Raw genomic sequence first — 24,822 nt, 5'->3', positions numbered from 1 at the left:
GCCACCAGAGTGATAAATCTAGATAAAGAGGCCGACAGCTAGCTATTCGTGTATAATACCCCAACAGACACAGGCATGGGATACGGAATTATAGATAGTGAATGAAGGTCTCATTGAGGATTGGCATATGAAAAGGATTTAAGGATCTAAAGTACCTTAAGGACACACCTTTTTCATTTTTTCCTTCTATATATTTTTCAAAATTCGCAAAAGATAAAAGCTCAATATTTGCACCATTGTCACTATTATGAATAGGCAATAACTATTGACTTATACCTGTTTTGACAAATTCTCTTTATTTTGCCTTACTTTGTGCCTCTTTCCCACAGTTTTCTGAATTAAAGCTCTTTTCTCTATGCTGCCTCTCAACTTACATAATATCATAGTGACGTTGTAACCTCCTTCCTAAGAGCTAATATTGCAGTTCAGTAGTGGATAGTGCTGCTCATCCTCCAGTTGCAATATTAAGTCCTTCTATTTTCTTGTTTTATTGGCTAAGTTTTGAAATGCCATAAAATAAAATCTATCTGGAGCTTGGAACCATTGCCGGCTGTGTGGTTTCTGTTCCAGTACGTAATTGGGGATAAAGATGTTTCCGTAGAGGTTTGTAAAAGTTTGTCAACACTCAAAATATTATCTTGAGTAATGATGCAATGTTAAAGGCATTTATCAGCCAGATGTGTTGAATCAAGTCATAGTAAATTTTGGACAAGGGTGCAATAGCTTTAAGGACATATAAGCTATGATTCATTTTATTTGGCTTGGATACAGTATGGACACCAATTCTTGCTGTACAATTTGTAATATTCAGGCGTATTCAGGTGTATTGCTTTGCAATCATATGAACAACGCACAGAAATAAGATAAGGTAATCCTTTAATAGTAACACCATGGGGAAATTCAGTGTGTTATAGCAGCATCCATAATACAATAATAATACAAAATACAAATACAGAAGCTCCACAGTAGAGGCATTACAGTGACAGTAGGTACAAATAAAAAGATAAAGGTAAAAATAGTAGAAGGGATATCACAACTTAAAGAGGACCTTTCACCATATCCGGACACAGGCAGTGTTATATACTGCCAGAAAGCTGACAGTGCGCTGAATTCAGCGCACTGTCGGCTTTCCCGATCCGTGCCCGGTGTAAAGCGCTATCGGTCCCGGTACCGTAGCGCTTTACAGTCAGAAGGGCGTTTCTGACCATTAGCCAGAGACGTCCTTCTGCCTCGCGGCGCCAATCGCGCTGTGCTGTGGAGCCGGGAGGAACGCCCCCTCCCGCTCCTGATAATACTCGTCTACGGACAAGCTGTGTGAGCAGAGGGAGGGGGCGTTCCTCCCGGCTCCACAGCACAGCGCGATTGGCGCCACGAGGCAGAAGGACGTCTCTGGCTAATGGTCAGAAACGCCCTTCTGACCATAGAAGAGCTACGGTACCGGGCCGTAAGCTCTTCACACCGGGCACAGATCGGGAAAGCCGACAGTGCGCTGAACTCAGCGCACTGTCGGCTTTCTGGCAGTATATAGAACTGCCTGTGCCCGGATATGGTGAAAGGTCCTCTTTAAAGATCTTTCAGTTCTCTGTATGGAGTGATCTACACTTAACCAGGTGTTGGTTGTACAGCCTAACCGAAGCGAGAAGGAAAGACTTACGATAGCGTTCCTTTTCACACTTGGGGTGAAGCAGTCGGTCACTGACAATACTGCCCTGTGCTATCCCGGTATCATACATGGGATGGAAGTTATTCTCCATCATGGAGCTCATCACGGACAGTATTCTTCTGTCATCCATCACCTTCACTATGGGGGTTGTACGTAGCTATTATGGGTGTGGCTGCACCTAGCTATAATGTGGGGCAATGGGAAATATCAATGCAATAGTGTAGCATAGCTACAAAAGTGTTTGTTCCATTGGCCGAGGCCACCATTTTATAATAATAATATGGTAGTGTCTTGGTGTGGATCCCTGCTGACTTTCCCATGCTCGGCTTGGCTTGATTGAAAGTTCTGCTCCCATTTTCTTAAAGCGAGGGTCCTGCCATTGAAACAGAAGCTAGTGAGGAGAAGCCAATGGGAGCTGCTCCGGGGACAACTTTTCTTCTTTCTGGTTCATTTTTTTAAGCTGTGTTTTCTATGAAATGCCACAGCATTTCAGAGTAAGACATAGCTCTTTGCAATGAGGGAGTCTGTAGGGATTTTATGCTGTTTGTGGTTTTGGCTAGTCTGCATCTCCTGCCACATTTCCTTTAAGTAGGGCATATCACCGCAGCAGCCTAGTGAAAGAAGACTAGAAGATCATGGCAGGGGAACTGAAGGTTGAATAACTGCCTCTTTTTTTTGTTCCTTATTTCTAGCTATTAAACTGCTTTCGAATTGGGAGACGGGTGAATGGATGGGATAGTGGAAATACACAAAGGAAGAGGGACATGTAGCAAGACAAAACCCAGCAGAGAGGAGAGTACAAACAATGTACTACAAAATTTACCCAGAATACATTTACTATTAATTCTGACCCCCAGTATGGTGTATAATCCTTGTCAATCTCTTCTCCCAGTGGGGCTCACACTAGTGTCTTAGGTTTCTTATCTGTGCATTGGTAAGAAAACGTAGTCTTGAGTACACTGGTTAAAATATTGTACCCCCTTACTGAACCTTCTGAGTTACAGTATTATACAGTATGTATGCGGGGTGGATGTCCCAGTACATGCAGCTGCAAGTTACGTTTTACATGCCATTTTACATTTTTGACTGGAAATTTACCACCTGTCAGTAAAAACTGTTTACACTGCTTTTCATATGAGACAAATGTCTAAAAATCAGTTCTGGCAGTGAGTGTGAAGCAAAGTTTTTAAAGTTGTGGATTCTCAGGGTGCAGCGCTAGCTGCAGTTATTAGAGAGGATTAAGGAGCACAGCTGGCGGGCAGATGGAATGCTTGGTATTCAAAGCAGAAAGCAGGCACAACCGAGAAGATGGAGGAAGAGAGAAAACACTTCTCCATTATTTTAATACAATCTTTTATTTACTACTGATAACATCATCATCTAGGCTACTGACACAGTCTCCAGGGTATTTAGTAGGAATCACCTCTTTGGTGAAGCCAGTAAGTCTTTTGTGTACCTTGGCCTCATCAGTCTATCAGATCTTTTTACTCATTATAAATAGTTTCCAGATCCTTTTTATAGTATTCTTATTTACTTTTACATTTTTCTTAATGATATTTTATTTTCAGTCTAGCCAGACGTAGCACAGACGTATCTTACACCTATATCAACATATGAGGGCCCCAGTATTTCAATGAAATTATATCATTTATGGAGAGGGCGGTCAACAGAAGAAATCTCGTAAATTATAGTGTAAGATTATACATCTGACATTCGAGTCACCTATGGTTATCATTAAACTAAGCAGACAAACGTTCCTCCACTTTGTGGAAGAGAAAGCGGAGGGGAAATCTCTCTTCCAGAGCTCCAAGCCAACCTTGTAGCTAAACAGATACAAATATCTTAAATGTCCAGATGGATACATTCGGGCTAAGGCTGGAGAATGTGAAATACAGATGTCTGCACTGACACTGCCCTGTGTATTGAAAGTTATAGATTCCGTATGAGTATGAATAATGCTGAAAAGGCTATGATAAGAAGACTATGTTCAAAATCTATTGAGGAGCAATCCTTCTTGCACCTTTTGGAAATATACAAATGGTGGTGCTTGCTTTATCTCTGATTCTGTAGTTCATTTTGCAAGAGCTATTAAAGCCAAGTGTATATTTGGTAAAGACAATAATATGAACCCCTAAGAATGAAGCTTTCCATGTGTTTGCCTGTGACACGCCTTAGGGTACCCGTACTTGTGAGTGCAGGATCATCTACTGGAAAGCCTAACTGACAGAAGGACAGGTTTCTCTCTGATGACTGACCAAGATGTCCATCATCTGTCATTTGATCGATTTTTCCATCTGCTTTACAGGCAGCTGAGTCTTACATACAATACATGTTCCATATAGGTACAGTGCACATGCCCTATCGGTATAGTTAAGCGGATTTCACTAATAAAACATTATTGAAGTTTCTTATGTAATAAGGTCTGTAGTGTCACATTTAATGTTAAAATACCTACACAATATGCATTAGTTTTTTTCTACGAGGCCGAAAAAGCTAACATAATCAAAATATCACATAGGGAAACATTAAATGATGTCAGTGGAAGCTTTTTGATAGCAATTCCATCAGTTGACTGCAGAAAGCCTCTACCAAGTGGGAAACCAGAAACCTGAAATGCTCTTATTTTTACCACTGAAGTCAATCACTGGCAATATGTAATAGGACAAGACTCCATTTTTTCTCATTGGATTGAATTAAGGAGAATAGATTTCTTATTTCTCCATATGAAGTCAGAGACAAATAAAGGTACAGTATGGGTCTAGAATTCTATAGGTGCTGAATTATTGATCCATGTTGAACATGTACGGAGCGGTGATACTTTTTTTTGTGAACAGAGTCATGTTAATACATGTGATCACAAAAATAATTGTCATCTTGGTGATTGTGGCTCGGTCGCGTGAGAAAAGCTGACTGACAACCTCATTAGCAATATAATGGTTGACAACCCTTTTACACTGTTGTGTTCCTCAAGTGATGCATTTTACAAAACTACCTATAAATGCCTTTTTTGCAGATACTACTTTGTACATTGAGGTGTTAGATGTCCGTAATGCCATTCTGGGTTCCATTAAGAAGGGTCTCTTATTTTGTTTGCTCTTCAAGGTCCAACGAGTCCATCATTGACTGGACAAGGTGAGCTGCCAAACTGATTGTTGCTTTTGGCCGTAGATTATTTTTTAATCTGCACCAAACTGAATCTCTCATTGAGCACATTGAGATTGTGCACATTGACTATTGTGCTGTGAGAGCATTTGGATTGTGAGATTTTTCCATTAATCCAGGCTTTGTGCACAGTCACATCCCATTGTTTCTTTTACTGGGCCATAATTTAAGAGATCAGTGCTCTGGTCTTATTTGATCTGTGTCCACTAAAGTGAGAGTTAAGCTTGTGCTGAAAAATCTGCAGTAAATGTGCTTTGAACATCTGCTTCATACTCAGATCTGCCAGTTGTCCGCACAAGAATAGAGTATGCTGCAGATCTGAAAATTCATAGACCCTAAAATACACACACTTATATAGCCTTCAACCCTTTTTCTTACATAGCAATCTTTCTTTTTTATAGAATTTTTTGTAAAAATTTTGAGAAAAATATTTGTAATTTTATATTAGAATGTGATGAAAAATATGTAGCTCAAAATGTGACGGAAAAGTCACAACAGTGCTACAGTATGTGTGAACATAACCTAAGGAGAGCTCATTGCTATTAGTTTGGGGGAGGTTCGTCCTTCACCACTGTTTAAAGGGGCAATGGAGCTCAGACGAGTGCTGCAACCTCTTCATTACATTGTTTACTCTGTGTTGTTTAAAGGGCCCGTGCACACGCACAAAAAGACGCGCGTTATACGATAAAGCCATTGAACTCAATGGCTAACTACATTTTACACGTGTATTTTTACACGTGTAAAATGTACAGAATACACCAAGCGTACACAGAATAAACGGAGCATAAACTCCGCGTGAAGGGGCCCTTAGTAGTAGCTGTGAAGTATACAGCAGCTTTCTCCCATTCAGCTTCAAACTTCTGGTCATCCGGGATGCTGATAACTAAAACTTAACCGATACGATATTGATAGTCTATCCTAAGGATGTTTATTTATTAATTTATTTTATTACTTACATAGCACCAACATATTCTGCAACACTTTACAAATGTTATCAACATACACTGTCCGGCATAGGGCTCACAATATAGCCTATATATTTTAGAATTCAAAAAAAAAACGTTAAAGTGATACTTTGATAATTGACATTTACTACTGTCTAGGCGACAGTCACAGGTATGACTTGGTAGGGAAGTTCATGGCATTCCCTGGTTGGTGTTTCACGTGTTGTACGTTGTTTTTAGTCATCGGCCAGAGATGATAACAACTGAACCGTTTCAGTAACTGCATTGTAGCTGCATAGATCTACCTGTGTATAGGAGCAATATAATGATTTTCTATCATTTATATCATGATTTTACATCACAACAGTGATTCTTTTGTATAGCAGATAGCACATGCACATTGTCCATGAACCTCTCTCTTCACATTTCCAGATTAGCTAGAAGAACTCTATTTTATTTAGTGGTCTTTGTAAATGTCTGATTTCTGTCCAGATTCTTTACTGTACTGTTGATGGCGATTCCATGTATGTCAGTTTCTTGTTGGAATATAGGAAGTGTTAGCAACCAATGCACCAGGCATACTTGTAAGTGAAGCTGAGCATCAGTAAGGAAGGAATGCAGGAAGCACTTGGCTAGATGAACTGTCTGGCTGATAGAACAGATTAGCTGGCAGGTCCTTGAGATGGGTCACAATGTCTCTGGATATGCACAAATCGGTGTGCACTGCTCCCAGATAATATTTTGTTCCTTTGGTAACAGGGGCGTATACACAAAACAAAGTACTATCTTTATCTCTATAAATACAATATATTAACGTCGATCACCTCCTCCTTCAACAAACTATTTTGAAGTGCTATTTAAATGAGGTAGTTGGGGTGGGCTTTCAGCCCTGATAGCATCGCAGTTGGTGCTAAAGTAGTGGGAGGCTTAACTCTCTTTATGGGCCGGTGCAGGCTGGAGATGGTAGGGCACCTCAGTGCTAAGAGTGATACTTCAGTATGGAGTGAGTTTACATCTACTTTGTAAGTTCCATTTTTCCCTTTCATCATGGTAAATACAATCTGAATTCAGACTGTGATGGACCCATCAGATGACCGAGAACAATAGAGCCCAAGATACGTTGACTTGACGTGGGGCCCATTCCTGGTATATATGATGTCACGGTGTTAGAGGTCCTAAGCAGAGCCTCCATTGCTGATGATTACAGAGCCTCTATCACAAATCCCATCACAATTTACATAAAATAGTGCAGTGCTTCTTTTTTTTTTAATCCTAAAGTGACAGACATGCTTTAGGATGCTATTATGAGTCACTGAGGTTCATTGGATGCCATTGGTGGCTATTCAGTATCTGATCCGTCACTATGTTGTGTTTTCTGGTATAAATGGAACTATGATGTAGATGTGAGCAGAGCCTTAGAAAATAATCCTGATAGTAATGTTTCTTCTAATGTTTCTGGGCATTATAACTGGTTACAACAGGCTACAGCAGGGGTAGGGAACGTATGGCTCTCCAGCTGTTGCAAAACTACAACTCCCAGCATGCATACTGGCTTTGCTGTTCTGGGAACTCCCATGGAAGTGAATGGAGCATCCTGGGAGTTGTAGTTTCACAGCAGATGGAGAGCCGAAGGTTCCCTAGCCCTGGGCTACAGCTTCCCACTGATAGTCTAGCACCGTAACATTGATTTGCTGTGTCCTGATTTCAGCCATAGAGAGACTGGCCAAATGTTTTTAAGAGAGCGAATTGCTACTGGAAGAGTCTGTTGGTGCATTAACTTCCTCTACCTGGTAAGATATATATGAATGCCCTACTGAATTAGCCCTGAATGTTCAAGAGCAGTTTGTGGTACAGTCAATATCTATACTGTGTGTACCAGTTTTAGCCTTATAAAAGTGTTTCCCCAGAAAAGATTCTGCAGACACATGATGTTTCTTAGAACTAGGTCAGGGGTTCCTTAGAAGACATCTGTAGTTGTAATTCGTACAAGAGGAATGTTAAACTAATATCATCCTGCTCAAAATGCCTTGTTTGGGGGCAGGCAAGTAAGTTAAGGCTGGGTTCACTTCTGTGCCCTTTTCCTTTCTTCCGTGGTAGGAACAGAAGATGAGACTAAATATTAAGTCTGATCTGTCTACTTCTGGATATCAATGGATTCTATGGAACCCCATTGACTGTAGAGGATGCATTTCCTATCTGTTTTCTTTGTGATTTCACCAGATGGAAAAATTATGCTTGCGGGAACTTTTCACATGTGATTTTAGACTGGACAATTGGAGTCTCTGACACAAATGTGATCATAGCCTAACAAATCCGGGGCAGAACTTGTCATGAATTCTGGTATGCGTTGCTGTTCCTCACATGGAGCATGTTTAGGGTAGCAATAGGAACAGTTGTTTCCTCGAAGGGACATAGATGTGTGGATTTGGTCCCTGGTGGTACTCCTTCTAAAATATAGTCTGGCGTGAAATAAAAATGAATTGCATGGAATGTAACAATCATGGCTGTGAACTGAGCTTTTAGTGTCATGACAGGGATTCCTCAAGTGTTAAAATCTTCTTATGAAGTAAGAGCCGGATGGCTGGGATCTATGGTGAGCTCACTCAATTGGAATGGAGAGTTGCTGTAGATACAATAAATAGTCAGTGCGTCCAGCAGCTAAGTGTGGAGTTGGCTCTCAGTAGTTGAAAGAAGATAAACTACTGAACGAAAAAATGTGGTTTGACATAATAAATCATGATTTCTAAACTTATGTGGCCAAAGTAAGCAGCCATGGATCACTAACTTGTGGCTATAAATTAAAGAAATAAAACCTGGGACTAGATTTTGCTTGTCCAGATTGACATTCTCTAATCATTATTTAATAACATTAGCTCATATGTATATTATTAGTAAGTGTCGGAACGTCACTTTCCGTTCCTGGTAACCATATGAATAATGTTGTTACCAAATGTCCTCCTTCAAGGTTCTCCGATCAATGGATGGTGTGTTCAGGATTTCAGTGATATCATTCATCCATCCCATTGCAGAACATCTTCATTAGAGTTGAGCGAGTACTGTTCGGATCAGCCGATCCGAACAGCACGCACACATTGAAATGAATGGACGTAGCCGGCACGCGGGGGGTTAAGCGGCCGGCTGGCGTCAAAGCGGAAGTACCAGGTGCTTCCATTCATTTCAATGCGTGCGTGCTGTTCGGATCGGCTGATCCGAACAGTACTCGCTCATCTCTAATTTTCATCTTTCCACTCACTATCTCCTTAGTGTTGAATATTCTTTTTCTCTATCAGCCACTTACTATACAGTGCAGTTAGTTTTGGTGCCTGACATAATAATTAAGCTCCCTACTGTTCTCGACTCTCTACTGAACCTGAAGCTCATGGGACCTTTGTAGGATTGCCATACATAGATCTCCCACAAGTCACTATATGCAGGAATTACCCGTATTACTTCCTGCAAGAATGGGCTATGATTTGTAAAAATCAAGCCGCAAATTTCCGTTATAGTAAAGCATGGAAATCCATGTGACATGGTTGATTTTCATGTCACTTCCTGTGTCTGCCATCTCACAGGAAGTGCTGTATGTATTTAGATTTGGTAGAGGTTTGCTGTCAGAGAGGAAGTGCCTTAGAGGTCTCCTCTTATTTAGGATAGAGCATCATTTCTAGCGAGAGATGAATCGGCGTGAATTTATTGCAGTGATGTCTAGGTGTAGCACTAGCTTTAAACAGTTGTGGAAACCAAGTTCAGAAGGCACACACACACATACACACACACATATATATGATGTCGCTTTTTCATCTCATTCATTTTTGCTTTGAGAATGAAAAACTAGTAATATTCTGCATCTGTGCACTTGGGTCATTCCATGTGTTCTAGATCAGCCCTGCTTACGTCAGAGAAAGTGTTTAAAGCTGGTCAGGGCACATCTAGGGAAGCATTCTGGTAACTTTATTGCAATTTGTGTGATTTTTGACTCTGGTCCTATGGCTGCAACCCTTAGAAGTGTTTGTGTTCCTTTGCATCTGGCTTGGAGTCATCTTAAGCTCTGTACATGTGGCAAAGGGAGTGAAAAAAAACATGAAATGATACATTTCCGATACTAGATGCCAGCACAAACTGATGCAAGAAAGAAATCTTGCATCACATCAAAGACCAGATTACATCACCTTTATAAATACCAAGATTTCAGTGCCCAATATTTTACTTGAGATTGTGAGTGATTCTACAGCTGTACAGCACTGACAGATCTGACTGCTCATGAATGTTTCTTCTACAGGGAAAACAACTTGGAAAATCTGAGACAGAATATTATAAGGGACAGTAGAAACAGAATTGTCTGGATTCAGAAGAAGACAATATGTGCCCTTGTAGTTCATTCCATCTGTGAAAACATTCCTAGACTAGTCATAGAATATTCAAATAATCTTAAAGGAACACTCCTGGCAAATATATGAATACTGTGCAATGCCAAGAGCATGTCTAGTTCACCAACCTTCAGACTTAGTACTACCATAGTATAACACTCCATTCACACCCCTAAGACGATCCTCAGCTGTGTATTAACAAACCTTTGTGGGATTTTTTAATATTTTTTCATAGACCCATTCTCTATCTCTTTGGGGTATCTGGGTCTGTGAATACGGACCCAAAAAGGCTGTCTTATTTTATTAATGGATCATGAACAACACATGCTTGTGAAACGCTGTCACGCACATAAGCTCTAGTAATGGAATAAATGCAGATGTAAAGGGATCTGCGATTACCTGTTTTCTATCTGATACAGAGAAGCTATCTGGTCCACCACATACAACATCAATTTTTCATTTCATATTTTTCAGTAGTGTATTAGTTTCTCTTTATCATACTTACAGATTTGGCTCTGGTGAGTTTACCCAAACTTCTGCAAATATCTTTTTGAATTACATTTTTCAATGACCTGTCATTGGTTTTGTTGTCAGGCCGGGACTAAACTGCATAGACGGGACATGGATGACATCAGTGTGTTGTTTGTGGCCATCAGTATGCAGCCCCATACACTGGACCATAAAAAAATGAATGGGCCAGTGTGGTAGTCCTGAAAAGCACGGTTAGCACACTGACTTTGCACATGGTCGTGTGCGTAATGCTTAACTCGCTACTTTTGCATATACATATTTTTTTTGTATTGTTGTTTATAAGTTGTACACAGTATATGCCTATATAGCGGTACTTTCAACCTGTATTGGCGTTTTTCCAGTTTCAGCATTTACTAATAGAGAATGTTATGCTTTGCAGAGATATTGAGTTTATGAAAACAAAGTTCCATAGTATATTTACACTAAAGTGAAGCTAAAAATACTTAAAAATAGTGTCAGGTTATCAAAACCCCCTCCCCAAAAATAAGTTCATGGAAAAACTGTCAATACATATCTTCACGTGCAGTGATACTGTATATCACATTATGGCATCAGTATATATTATGCTACAGTTCACACAATGATCAGTTGTACGTTTCTCCTCATAAAGCTTTTTTTTTAATTTTTTTTATCATTTCTATTATACCATAGATAACAGTATCGATAGGGCTTTTATCTGCTCTGCCCTTCTATTGTGGTACTGGTAGCTCCCATTGGCTTTAAAATAACCATCATCATCATCATCATCATCATCATGCAATATTTCATACTTTTGTGTAAAAAAAAAAAAAAGACAAAACGTTGAAAAATGACATTTGCCATCTTCAGGCATTTACAATGAAGGACTGAGAACACCCTGTATTGTTTATTTTTCTCTCAGATAGTAACCTCTCATTTTTGGCATGAGGGTCATGTAGTCCATTGTGCAATAATGTGTTTTTGAGAAATTAAGAGGCATCCGTGTAAAGAAGCCCAGTTGTGACCCCATGTAATAAGAGCTTGTAACTTTGGGAGATGTTCTCCTTAGCCGAGAGGGTACAACAGCAATCTGATTATGAAAGAGTTGCTGGCATATGGAAATGTTTGTGAATAAGTAATTGAGAAAAGGTTTAGTGCATGGAAAATATTAGCTGGATGAAACCAATCCATTCTCTATTCTCATGTTTAGTAGAAAAAAAGATAAATAAAAGCTAAACCATAAGGACTTTTGGTACCAAATCCATGTAGAAAATAACACAAAACAGCTTTGAAAGGCCTCCTCCACCACTACAAGGACCTGATGCTATTATTATGAGGACCTGTAGAAATCAGTATTTTATGTAGAGTTGATCGTGACTGTGCTCCACTCATGATATTTTCTTTTTGATCTAGTTTTTAACCAACCTAGTTAGCCTTAAGTTCTTAGACCAATAGTCCTGCATAGACCGATTCGTGCTGTAAATGTGGAAGACTTTCTTTGCAGCCATTTAGGCCTGTGTACTTGACCATATTAGGGCTAGTTCACACGGGGACATGGAGGAGGATTTTGACAGCGGAATCCACGTCATAATCCTCATCCATACAATGTAATTTAGTCTATGTAGACTGCTAGCTTATTACAGAGTATAGTATACAGTACTGTTAGTAAAGTTTATTTAAAGAAGTTGTTAATGTATGTGAATAGTAGATGTCTCCACCAATATCTTTGATCAAAGAGGACCTTTCGCCACCTGCAACAAGTCCAGCTCTTTACATAATTTAATAGCTATTACTCACTGATTCTGGCACAGTTGGAGTTTTTTCTCTGGTTCCCCCCACCGTTCCTGAGCAATCATTGGTGTTCATTTTGTTGCCTGATATGCTATTCAGATTCTTTTTCTTTTTTTTAATGCTATTCAGATTCTGTACTGTCAGAAGGGCGGTGTCAGACAGGAACTGACAAGGGGTGTGATTCTGAGCTCTGACACTGGCTGCCTGTGATTGGAGCTCTGAATCACACCCCCTGCCTGACACCGCCCTTCTGACATTACAGAGTTTAAATAGCACATCAGGCACCAAAGCTAACTGCACCTGTTATTCAGGAATGGTGAGGGTGAGGTGCCTATTAACAGATGCTAAGATCTTGAATTGCTGGAGGTGGTGAAAGGTTTTCTTAAATTTTGGGTAAGTATATCAACTTCAGTTTCAAAAATGTATTTATTTATTTTTTTCTAAACCTCATTGCGTCACATCTTGGGATATGTTGAGTACACTTATAGCTTTCTTCTTATAATAAAGTCACTGTAGGTTGGGACATTTTTCATGTAGGTACAGGATGAGCAACGAACATATCATATGATATAATATCAGATGCAGATGAGGCTTCCTCCGTCATCCATCTGCATTCACCCCCATGTAAAAGAAAAAACCCAAACAGTACAGAAGCTTTCTTCCATCATGTTTTCTACTTGTCTGTTGGAAGAAAAAGTTGTACCTGCAGGACTTATTCTACCGTTATGAAAGTAAATAAATAACTGAAGAAGGTTTTCATTATGTTTATTACCTTCTAGTCAGTGGTAATGAATGCAGAGAAAGGGTCTCCATCTGCATCCATCACTCTACTACTGGTAATGTCTGATGTTCTCTTATGATGGATAAGGGCGCAGACTGTATTAACCTAGTGTGACCCTCCCTTTACAAAGAAACATCCTTTTGGTATTCACCGCATTCATTTGACTTTGGGGTCAGCGACTGGTTATTATCTGTTATTATTTTAGTTTTTCTCTTATTTTAAAATGTATAAAACCTATAAAATTAAAACATCATAAGAAGTATGTATGTAACAATGAAATAGGTTTCTGTCTGCAAAAAATAAATTCCAACAATAATCTATGGTTTAGACTGCCCTCTAGTGGACAAAATATAGATTTACAGCACACCATTTCATATCCTAAAATAAAGCAGATAAGGAGGAAGTAGTTTTTTTTTCCATGTTGCATTGAAAATTGTATTTAATCCAGAAATATTTATTATCATCTGGACAGGACTCTAAACACTGTAACATATTACAGAAACCATTAAATGGGTGTTTATTCAAGTTATATATCCAAAGACATACTGAAAGAGAATCTAGATTGAGAGCCCTACTTGTATTGACAATATCTGTGTAAAGCGCTATGGAGTATGATGGCGCTATATATGTAATCAAAGCAAAGTTATAACAAGTTATCCTCTATCCACGCATTAGGTGATAAGTTTGGGGTTAGAGGGGGACAAATGCTGTGACAATCATGAATTGGCTTTAAAGGAAGTTCCCTGAACCCAACATATCGACCCAACCCTGCAAATGATAGGTTAGGGGCACCTGAATCACACAATGTTTTTCCCTTATGAATCAGTAATTTGGCAAGATATTGCTTTGTTTTGTCCATATGTAAATTAACTCTTTGGAGTAACAAGGGTATTGTCACTTAATGACTTGGGTTATTGTTGCTCCAAAGCATTATCTCAGAAAAATAGAATATTATATAAGACCAACTGTAAAATAAAATATTTAACACAGAAATGTTGGCTAAATGAAAAGTATGTACAGTAAATGCCCTCAATACTTGGTTGGGGCTCCTTTTGCATGAATGTCTACATCAGTGCGGCAATGTGGCATAGAGGGATCAGCCTGTGGCACTGCAGAGGTGTTATGGAAGCCCAGGTTGTATGATAGCAGCCTTCAGCTCGTCTGTACTTCATGCTTCCCTCTGCCGACAAGCATTTTGGAGATGGAAATTTCATTTTCTAACAGGATTTGTCACCTGTCCACACTGCCAAAAGTACCAAGACCTGGTTTAATAACCAAAGTATTGCTGTGCTTGATTGGCCAGCAAACTCGCCTGAGGAAGAGGAAGAAGGTCTGATGTCACTCGTATTCCTCATCTCAGGCGAGTTTGCTGGCTGATCAAGCACAGTAATACTTTGGTTATTAAACCAGGTCTTGGTACTTTTGGCAGTGTGGACAGGTGACAATTCCTGTTAGAAAATGAAATTTCCATCTCCAAAACATTTGTCGGCAGAGGGAAACTGAGCAACAGTCCATAACTTTTTGATGATATTCTAATTTATTGAGATACACTAGTACATATTGGATCAATACAGTACTGCTTTCCTTTAGTACTATATATGACACGTCTCTCTCCGACAGGGTTCTTTTGTGGTTCTTGACAATTTCACCATGATCTCCCTATTGTGGCGGGGCTATCTTTTAATACATTAAGTGTCCTGCCTGATAATCTGTCTATTGCAATCCACCTGTGCTATTTTTTACTGTAGCATACATAGGCCTGCCTGCATCCTGCACAGAACTATGGCTTCATGTGACATTAGGTAAATGTGGCATTGAGATGAATATGAGCAGCATCTCCACCGTATGTAATAAGTGCCCCCTAATCTCTGTATTGGCTTTTATACATTTTTGCAGTAAAATTTCATCACTGGGATTTGAAAGTTTTGATTTATCAAATATTCTGTGTTATTGATCAATGAACCAGATCTTTGTTTGGTTAATACTATGTGGGGAGTGGGGAGAATTGCTCAGGTTTCAGTTATGTCTGGAGTTCTTAGCATGGAAAACTATCATTTTGGTATTGATGGGGAAATTTCATTGTGGTATTGATGTCTACTGATGATCTGTTTCTAATGTTAATGCCATACATATGAAGAGCTCAACGGAAAAATGGCCTAAGTCCAAAAATCAATATTGTGAGAAAAACGAAATTTAAAGTTTTAGCCTAAAGCAAACGGGCATTATTGTGGAATATATCTATCCAATGTAATCAGCTAATGAACACCGTTAATCCTAATCATAAATTGTATTATTTATTAAAAAAATTGCAGCTTCATGTATAAATATATATATATTATTTATTTAATATTATTAATTAATTACTACTATTATTTATTATATAATAATAATAATAATAATAATAATAATAATTAATTGCATAACAGAAATAAAGGCACATCTTAAATATGGCTTACACATCGAAGGCGCTACAGCACACGTATCTTTATGGTTGCCGCAGCAGTCGGCTTAAGTGCAATCTTATGCTAATATCGTCAAATATACCGTAAAAATTATTAAACGATGAAGAATAATAATTACCTGCCTCCCTTTTCGGCGCTAAATATGTGCAAAAGTCGATTTAGAGCCTTTTAAACAATAAGACAAAGTTTTTACACTAATATAAACAACAGACCGGAAGTCACAATTTCAATGAAAAAATGACCAACGAGAGTGAAGTAAGTAAGTTTGTATTGGAGTTAGGCCATTATTCCATTGAATGTAAATTCTTCTGCATTGAAATATATGGACTTAGTTCATTAATCCTAGGTACCTTGTAAACCCAATGCATAGAACGAGGTACAAAGAAGCTTTCTAGGTAATAATTTGAAATATGACAAAATGTGGACTTAGGCCATTTTTCCGTTGAGCTCTTCATATGTATATTACCTTTATAGTACCTAGAGTAGGTGAGTGGCAATGCACATGTATGTATATATACTGGCATTTGTGTTTCCTATTGTAATGATTTGTGTGTAAGTGTTCTCTTACATGTTTCTATTACAGAATATGAACCTGAAATAAAGAAGAATCAAGAGATTTTATCAGGGATTGAGAAGTTGACGGTAGGTGTTTAATCTATTGCATGCCGTATCTCTTCAGTATATGTATAGCTTCTTACCTCTCTGTGCCTCCATGAAATTAGGGGCATACGGGCTTACACTACCCAATATCGTTATTTTGGCTTATGGGAACAGCAAGGAAAATAAATGATAAATGAATATTGTATAGGTTTTGGACAGTCTTAAACTACACCACATTTTTCAAAATGTCTAATGCTGATTGAGAATCTGGCACACTTTTAGACTGTCAAGCCCACCTATTAGTGTCCGTTGTTTCCAACGAAAAAATGCACCAAAATGTTTGGCACAATTTTTGCTGTAGTGTCACATATTAACTCCTTCCCGCAGCTATTGTTCATTTTTGCTATTTTTATATTTATTTACCACCTTCAAAAACACTCAACTTTTTAATGTTTCCATTTACAGAGCCATATGAGGCTTATGGGGACAAATTGCACTTCATGATGGCACCAATTAATGTTCTGTGCAATGTATTGTGAAGCTGGAAAAAAAATAAAAATGGAAAAAAGAGCAATTATGCCAGTTTGGTATGGGTTTAATTTTTCTGGCATTCACCATTTATTAAAGGGATTCTATTATTAGAATCCCTTTGTTTTAACTAAGTACACGTCAGAGTAGACTTAAGAAAGTCTATTCTTCTCCTACCTTTCTTTTTCTGATCTGCACTGCTGTTCCTGAGAAATTTCTTCTTTCTTCCATATGTAAATGAATTTTCAGACAGCACAGGGGGGCGCTCTCCTTTGCTTAAACAAAAACTCTCCAGTGACACCTCTGTCTTCTTCGCCGGGTCATCGCCCGCATCTTCAGCCAAAAGCATAGACTGTACATGTCCGTTAGCCATTTTCCTATGTTATTGGTGACCCAGCTGACCAGATTACTGCCGCTAACATTCCAGCTGAGGTGGCTGAAGGTGGTTGCCATCCAGTAGGTTGCTGCAGCTGATACCCCAGTTGATAAGATCGCTGATGATGGTGCGGGCTCGCGATGACTTAGCAGATAACAGAGGTCGTGTTGCTGAGGAGGCCCAGTAGGTAGCTGCCCATGATCATACACACAGTCAAGTCGGTGCAGTTGATGATGTACATGAGCGGTTAGGTGCTGACAATTATCCAATCCAGTAAATCCAAGACGGCCATTGTCCACTCAAGCATGTTGCCGACCCTAGTGGTGCAGGTCAGCATCAACCTTGAAGGTTGGCATCCAGGTGATAATATTATTGGCAACTGTGACCCAGGTGTAAGGGCTCGTTCACACGGGGCAAGAGAGGGGGCGGATTTTTTCTCTGAATCTTTGTCAAAATCCGCCCCCTCACAATAGAGGTCTATGCAGACCGCTAGCATTCCTTTTTCCGCTAGCAGTTTGTTCCCACTAGCAGAAAAAAGAAGCGAGCTGCCCTTTCTTCAGGCGTATTCTGCGGCTGATTCAGCCGTGGCATTCGCCTCGTGGCAGCACCCTCCGGAGTAGGCCCACTCATTTGGGTCTACTCCAGAGCGGGAAGCCACGACAGTCGCAGCAGACACATTTTGATCCTATTCTGACACGGCTTCACGCGTCAAAATCGTGACCAAAATACGTGGTCCTGTGCCCCACGTGAACAGGGCCTAAGATGACTGCCCGTCTCCATGATCCAGGATGGCTGATCGAAGGTAGTAGAAATCCAAGTGAACATTGCTATCACGAAGATGAGGGTGGTGACAGCTGCCATGTCCGAAGAGATGAGCACAAACTGCAGAGAACCAAACTCGCAGAATCACACAGGTGGTGTGCAGGCGGACAGAGACTATGGGCCTGCGCACTTACATTTATAGGCCTGTAATGTCATCAACCATTATGCTGTCATAAGAAGGTTAGATTGTGATGTCATCCAGCCATGATGGTGTCATAAGAAGGGTAAAATGGCAGCTAGGCTCATAGCTCTGTGATATCATCGGGGGATGTGATGTCACAACAGCCTAGGGTTAACCCTATAGGCCCTGGCATGTCACCAGCCACTACGGACTACCATATGCAATTAAATAAGGGACGTGCGCCATAACAAAGATGCACATTAAAATGGCGCTATAATTATTATTTCATGTTTATTTTACTCGTATTTATCACCTTTTAAAACTAGGAGGGGCTTATCTGTAGGGGGTGTATCCTCTCCCAGATTGATACATTTACTAGCATTTATTTGCGGGTCTGTTACATGCATCAAATTTATTAAGAGACTATTTCACTGGAATTATAGTTTCCATAAATGAAGATTATATGATGGCAAGATAGACTGCTATGAAAATATGGTGCACTACTACGTGGTACTAGACAATGGCCTTATTTATCATGGTAACCAATTGGAGTTAGGCTTTACTGCTCTGCTAAAACTATGGGCGACACAGGCTTTTTTGATTAACAAGGCCCAGATAGCAACCAACTGGAGATCAGCTTTCATTTATTCTACTACTGTACTAAAATGAAAGCTGCTCTCTGACTGTTTGCTATGAGCGACACAGTGAAGGCCTAGTGCTCTACTGTAATGTGATGAAGGAGGCCGATCATTAACATAAGGGGCTATCCTGGGATCCAAACCTGCCTCACACCTAATGGGTCAGATTGTAGATTCCAGAGCTTTTGTCATTTCCTTTATCGTTTAGTTTCAATTATTTTATAGACATTACATTTGGCATTGCCAAAACCGTAACAAATCGCACAAGACCATGAACACAATATTGTTGGAGAAGAATGGCACAATTTAACATTTTATCTAACCAGTGACACCCTGGGTCCAATATTATTATATGGGGTCTGAGGATATTTAGCTGCGTCCCTTTATAAAAGACCACTTACACTTTTACCTCAAAATCTGATTCAGGTCACTCCATGTTTAGGGATCCCCCAGGCAGACGTCTCTGCATCAACCTCCAGGTCTCCACCACCATAGTGTCAGGTTGCCAAGATGATTAAGATGTCGGTGTATTATGATATCCTAAGAGGGTTTGGAATGCTCAGACGTTTATCTGATAGATTTATATAACTTAGTTTTTTTGATTTTTTAATAAAACAAACTTCCTACAATATTAGATAGTATAAGACCCTGTTCACATGTATATCAAAGCCTTCCATTAGATATGAGAAATAGCTACTATTCCTCATATCTAGTACCACTATTCTAATTGCCAAAAGGCAGGCAGGAACCCAATGTAAAATCTGCATCTTTAAGTTACACCCCTGCCAGTCTCTGCCAATGTGGCCCCATTCTCCTAGATGTAATTCAGTTGCTGTGACTTGTAGTCCTCTAGCTGTTGTGAAATCTACAAACTGGTGTGACTTTGGTGCAATATAGTGACAGGGAAGCTGCAGCCCTTATCAAAGAGACAATTTGGCCCTGTGAAGTTGGTAGTAGGCCGTCTCTGAGTTAACAAGGTCTGGGGAGCAACTGCTGTAGGTCTAAGGCTAAATAGGGGGAATGCCCCCAACCCCCAGGACTGCAGTGTGGGAGGGGTCTTCTTAAGCCCCCACTCCTGCCCCTGTAAATTTGGTGCAATCCTAGCAAATTCAGAGCAGTTGGCACACATGAAGAGGTGACATGGGATCCATCCTCCACCTGATTAGTCATCTGCAGCAGGTCTCCGGCCCTGGGAGCTACAGGCCAATGTGAGGACATCACTCACATCGCGCCTTTAGCTCCAAGAACACTCCAGGACTGAGACTGCAGGCAGAGCAGTCATAGTCATGTTTTTTGGGGGGAACACGATGAAGGGGTACGTGAAAATAGAGACTGATGGAGGGGAGACATTAAACTGGTGGCAGATGAGGGGGGTAAATGAAACTGGGGGAAGAGGTGAAGGGAGGACATTAAACTGGGGGCAAATAAATGAGGGACATTAAACTGTGTGCAGATGAAGGGGCATTTAAACCGGGGGAGAGATTAAGAGGGACATTAAGATGTTCCTCATGTGCTGCCCGTGCATGGGCTGTGCTTCCGCGGCTCCTTTCATTAAATTAAGGGTCGCAAATTAGGATGGGAATAGAAAATTCTGGATTGGTTTTTCTAGCCCCAAATGGGGGCTTTTATTCAAGTAATAGGAGCGTTGTTACAGCCCAGTGCACTGTATAGTGGTGGCTCCAGGAAACTATAGAAATCCACTCCTATTACTTTTTTTTTTTTTTTTTTTTTTTTTTTTTGGTTGCAGATTTTGTTGCTTTTTGAGCCAAAGCCAAGAATGTCTACAAAAGGAACGGGAACTGTATAGGCAGTTCTTATACTTCTATCTTACTCTCATTCCACTCCTAGCTTTGGCTCAAAAAACCATAACCAAATCTGCAACCAAAAAAGCTGCATTTCCTCAACATAATGCTTTAGCCTAAAGGGAAACCCTGATAAGAGAAAAATTTGTCCATGAAAACTGAAACAGACTTTGCATTTCCTCACGTCACACATTTATACCAGCTTTATATACATAAATACTATAATATAGTATAAACTGGTAAACCTACACCAACTTCAATTACAAATTCGCACTGTGCAATGACACACTTTTTTTTTTTTTCCTTTTAGTTCTGTTATGAACTTTTCGAGTCTCATTACCCCCGAGGTATTTTTATCTGCAGTAGGCTGAGCTGATTGTAAAAGTAAATGGAAGATAATTGGGGAGATATGTTGAGTTTTGCTTTGTACGTAAACAAGACGTCAAACCAATTAAATATTTCAGCAACCCTTTGTTTACTTTCGCCTTCCCCATTGAGAAGCATCTCGCTGTTTACTGCTCCTCTTATTAGACATCATCTGTATTTTCTCTATATAAATTATTCATGCTTCTATAATCGCTTCATTAATGGACCTAAGATGACTTTTAAAGTGCACACCTCCTTTCCCGTCTGGAGGACATAGATGTTGATGGAGATTTTTCTATCTTGCATGGTTTGCTATTGCACTCAGCATAATGTGAAGGATAATATATTTACTTCAGCATGAATCTACTTGGTTTTATGTCATATGAAGAATAACCATACTGGTTTTTATTAGGCCTTGTGCACAATATCCTATGTTAATCCCTGTGCAGGAACTAAAGACGGAAGGAAGGAAGGCCTGATTCACTTATTATAATTATGGTGCTCAGTCATACAACGTACAAACAATTGTATAACTCAGTACCTAAAAATACAGTGCGGCGCCTAAATAACTGTGTCATACAGTGTCGCTATTATTATTATTGTACCAAAAAGTGTCTAAAAAGTAATGTCACACAAATCTGAGCAAATACCACCAAACAACATTAAATTCATATCAACATGCAAATACCGAATAATATCCCCATATGTATAATTTTAACATTACTATACAAAGTCTAATTTATACAGTTTTACATTGGGCTGTGATAAGACCATCTGTGGTGCCCTCATGGACCTGCAATGGCTGATAAACGGCTGCACAGTTGAATACCTCTAATGCTCGACTGAATATGTTTGTTTTCCAGCCGATATGGATTTTTTATACTGATGCACTATCCACAAAAAGGTCTGACTATATGTTTTATTTTTATATTTCAGGTCTCCAATATTCAGTCCAGAACAGCTTTAGTGTCATGGTCCCCTGCCAATGGGTATCCAAGTGGAGATAAAACCAGTAATGGCCTGTCATATTCCTGTAGTTATGAGGTTGCTTTATCAGACAAAGGAAGAGATGGAAAATATAAGATTATTTACAGGTAATAAGCTGCAAGCTTACCGGGAGCCATATGGTAGCTGTGACCTCTATAACTTAGGCACATTTTATTAGTTATAAAGAGAATGTTTTTATGTGCGGAGAAATCCATGTACGTACTGATCTTCCATTTGCAGTCATTACTTAAGTAGTGGCCTTGTACAGTTTATTTATTCTCTGTCTTTTACTTCAGACATTGTAAACTGTGCATAAATGTCATCAAGAGCTGATGTCTATATATCTGAGCTAAAACCTTGTAAAAGCTCTGATCTGTGCAGCCAAGAAGTATGTTTCTTGCATTAGGAATATTTCCAGGTCTTGGCTAGGCAGATGGTTGTGCTGTATATCTCTCACGCTGTCGCTTATATTGATGATAATATCACCATGGAGGGCAGGAGCCTGTATTAACTTCACCCTTTCTATCTCTCTCTCTCTCCATATACAATTTGTCTTTGCAGTGGAGAAGAATTGGAGTGTCATCTGAAAGACCTCAGGCCTGCAACAGATTACCATGTTAGGTGAGTTATAGTCTTGTTGTTCTGGTTCTGAAGCTGGAAAAACAATAACAATGCCGGTCACATTATGATGGCCATAGACAAAACTGTTTTCCGTAAAATGATTAAACAACTCAATGATATTTTGATCTCGTGATCATTTTAATGTAATGGTGTCCTGTAAGGCTGGGTTCACATCTGCATTGGTGTCTCCGCACCTAATCATTTTTTGTGATCTGTTGAAGAATCATAAAAATTGAACCGTTCTTTTACAAATCCAAGGGATTTCAGTGTTTTGGTTTTTTTTAAAAAAAAAAAAAAAATCTATCTACAGATGTGCGCTTGGAGAATTTCTGCCATGTATACACTCTTTTGGATGGAGACCAAAGTCAGAGTTGCAGCACTTTTGCTTCGGCCAAAAAATAAGTATCCATGATGGACAGCAACATACCATTTTTATAACTTTGAGATCTATAGGAGGCAGAAAGAACAGTGAATTACCAATGGATAGTAATCAGTTTGTGTCCATGTTGCAATACATTTTTAACTCTTCATTCTTATCTGCGCATGCTAAGAATGAAGATGAACAGGGGAAAAAAATGGATCCACCAAAAGCAGACAAACCCATTTTATTTTTGTCTGATTTGCAAGATGCGGATACCAAACATAGATGTGAACATACATAGTGTCAGACAAGAAATTTTGAAAATACAAACAAATTCTGTACATCTAAGGCCGGGTTCACACGGAGTATTCTGGCTTGTGATTTGGTACGTAGACACCGCGGGAGCTTTTGCGGGCCGTATACACTCCCATTGTTTTCAATGGGAGCCGATACAGTATACGCGGCGCTATTTTGCGGCCGCCGCAAAATCACAGCCGCAAAATAGCGCCGCGTATACGGTACCGGCTCCCATTGAAAACAATGGGAGCGTATACGGCCTGCAAAAGCTCCCGCGGCGTCTATGTACCAAATCACGAGCCAGAATACTCCGTGTGAACCCGGCCTAATTGTATACTGATACTTTGCAAATGGCATTTACAATTAAGATTGCAGTAAATTACCATTGAAGTATTGTCAAATGCATATCACTATTACTCATTGGTGGTCGGTTAACAGATTTAACACATTTGCGCAATCTTTTTTTTTATTTTTATGCAGATTGTGAGCCCCATATAGGGATCACAATGTACTTTTTTTTTTTTTCTTCTATTTTAAGTATGTCTTTGTAGAATGGGAGGAAATCCCCACAAACACGGGGAGAAAATACAAACTCCTTGCAAATGTTGCTCCTGGCGGGATTCGAATCAAGGACTACAGTGCTGCAAGGCTGTTGTGCTAACCACTGAGCCACCGTGTTGCCCCTATTTGCGCAATCTTTTTCCCCAAATTCTGTGAATACGGTAAAGAGACTGTACTGGCAAGACCCCTTAAATGACCTGTCCTAAGGATAAGTCATTAATATCTGTGGGTAAAAGTATGTGTTTAAAGAGGACCTTTCACCATTTTGCCCACAGGCAGTTCTATATACTGCCGGAAAGCTGACAATGATAATGCTCGTCTATGGACGAGTACTGTGAACAGATGGAGGGGGCGTTCCTCCCGGCTCTCAAAGCACAGCGCGATTGGCTGTGCTGTGAAGAAGGACGTCTCTGGCTAACTGTCAGAATCGCCCTTCTGACCATAGAAGAGCTACGGTACCGGACTGTAAGCTCTTCACACTGAGCCCGGATCGGGAAAGTCGACAGTGCACTGAACTCAGCGCACTGTCAGATTTCCGGCAGTATATAGAACTGCCTGTGGGCAAAATGGTGAAAGGTCCTCTTTAAGTATGTTAAAGTTGCAGAACATTGAATAAGTAGTTTGTGAAATCTTGACTTTTTATTCTATCAGTTATGTACAGTCTGCAGTACATGACCTGTGCCTATACGCCTGCTGAAGGTCACCTATTTAATATGGCAAAACTCTTGTTTGTACTAGGGTCTATACAACAAATAAGTCCGTAAAGGGATCCTGTTCAGAACCCATCATATTCACCACTCACAGTTGTGCACCAGAATGTCCCTTCCCACCTAAGCTGTCTCACAGAACCAAAAGCTCACTCACACTACAATGGAAGGTAAGAGTCATTGATTCACTGCTCTAGAAAATAGTTATGATTTATGCATTTGATATTCCCTGTGTCTTTTGACTATTGTGCTGTTATTTCAGGCACCAGTGGATAATGGTTCAAAAATCACCAGCTATCTCTTACAGTGGGATGAGGTAAGAACACATCCTGTAACTGAGCAGGGAACGTCCCCTTGTGCTCCTAGTAGCTGAAAC

The 24,822-nt window shown here is 39.8% G+C and overlaps 1 protein-coding gene across 2 annotated transcripts in view; it reads left to right on the top strand.

Moving 5' to 3' along the window:
- The window catches only part of FNDC3B (fibronectin type III domain containing 3B), a 250,420-nt gene that overhangs the window by 130,161 nt on the left and 95,437 nt on the right, over positions 1-24,822 (top strand). For both annotated transcript variants that reach the window (XM_075268668.1, XM_075268667.1), the window contains exons 7-11: positions 16,243-16,301; positions 21,849-22,006; positions 22,461-22,520; positions 24,478-24,616; positions 24,709-24,762. In XM_075268668.1, coding sequence (XP_075124769.1) covers positions 16,243-16,301; positions 21,849-22,006; positions 22,461-22,520; positions 24,478-24,616; positions 24,709-24,762 — 470 coding nt within the window. The remainder of the gene's footprint in view (positions 1-16,242; positions 16,302-21,848; positions 22,007-22,460; positions 22,521-24,477; positions 24,617-24,708; positions 24,763-24,822) is intronic.

Source organism: Leptodactylus fuscus, chromosome 3, assembly GCF_031893055.1.
Source record: "Leptodactylus fuscus isolate aLepFus1 chromosome 3, aLepFus1.hap2, whole genome shotgun sequence".
NCBI classification, from domain to species: domain Eukaryota; kingdom Metazoa; phylum Chordata; class Amphibia; order Anura; family Leptodactylidae; genus Leptodactylus; species Leptodactylus fuscus.
This window is presented reverse-complemented; position numbering and strand designations above follow the sequence as displayed.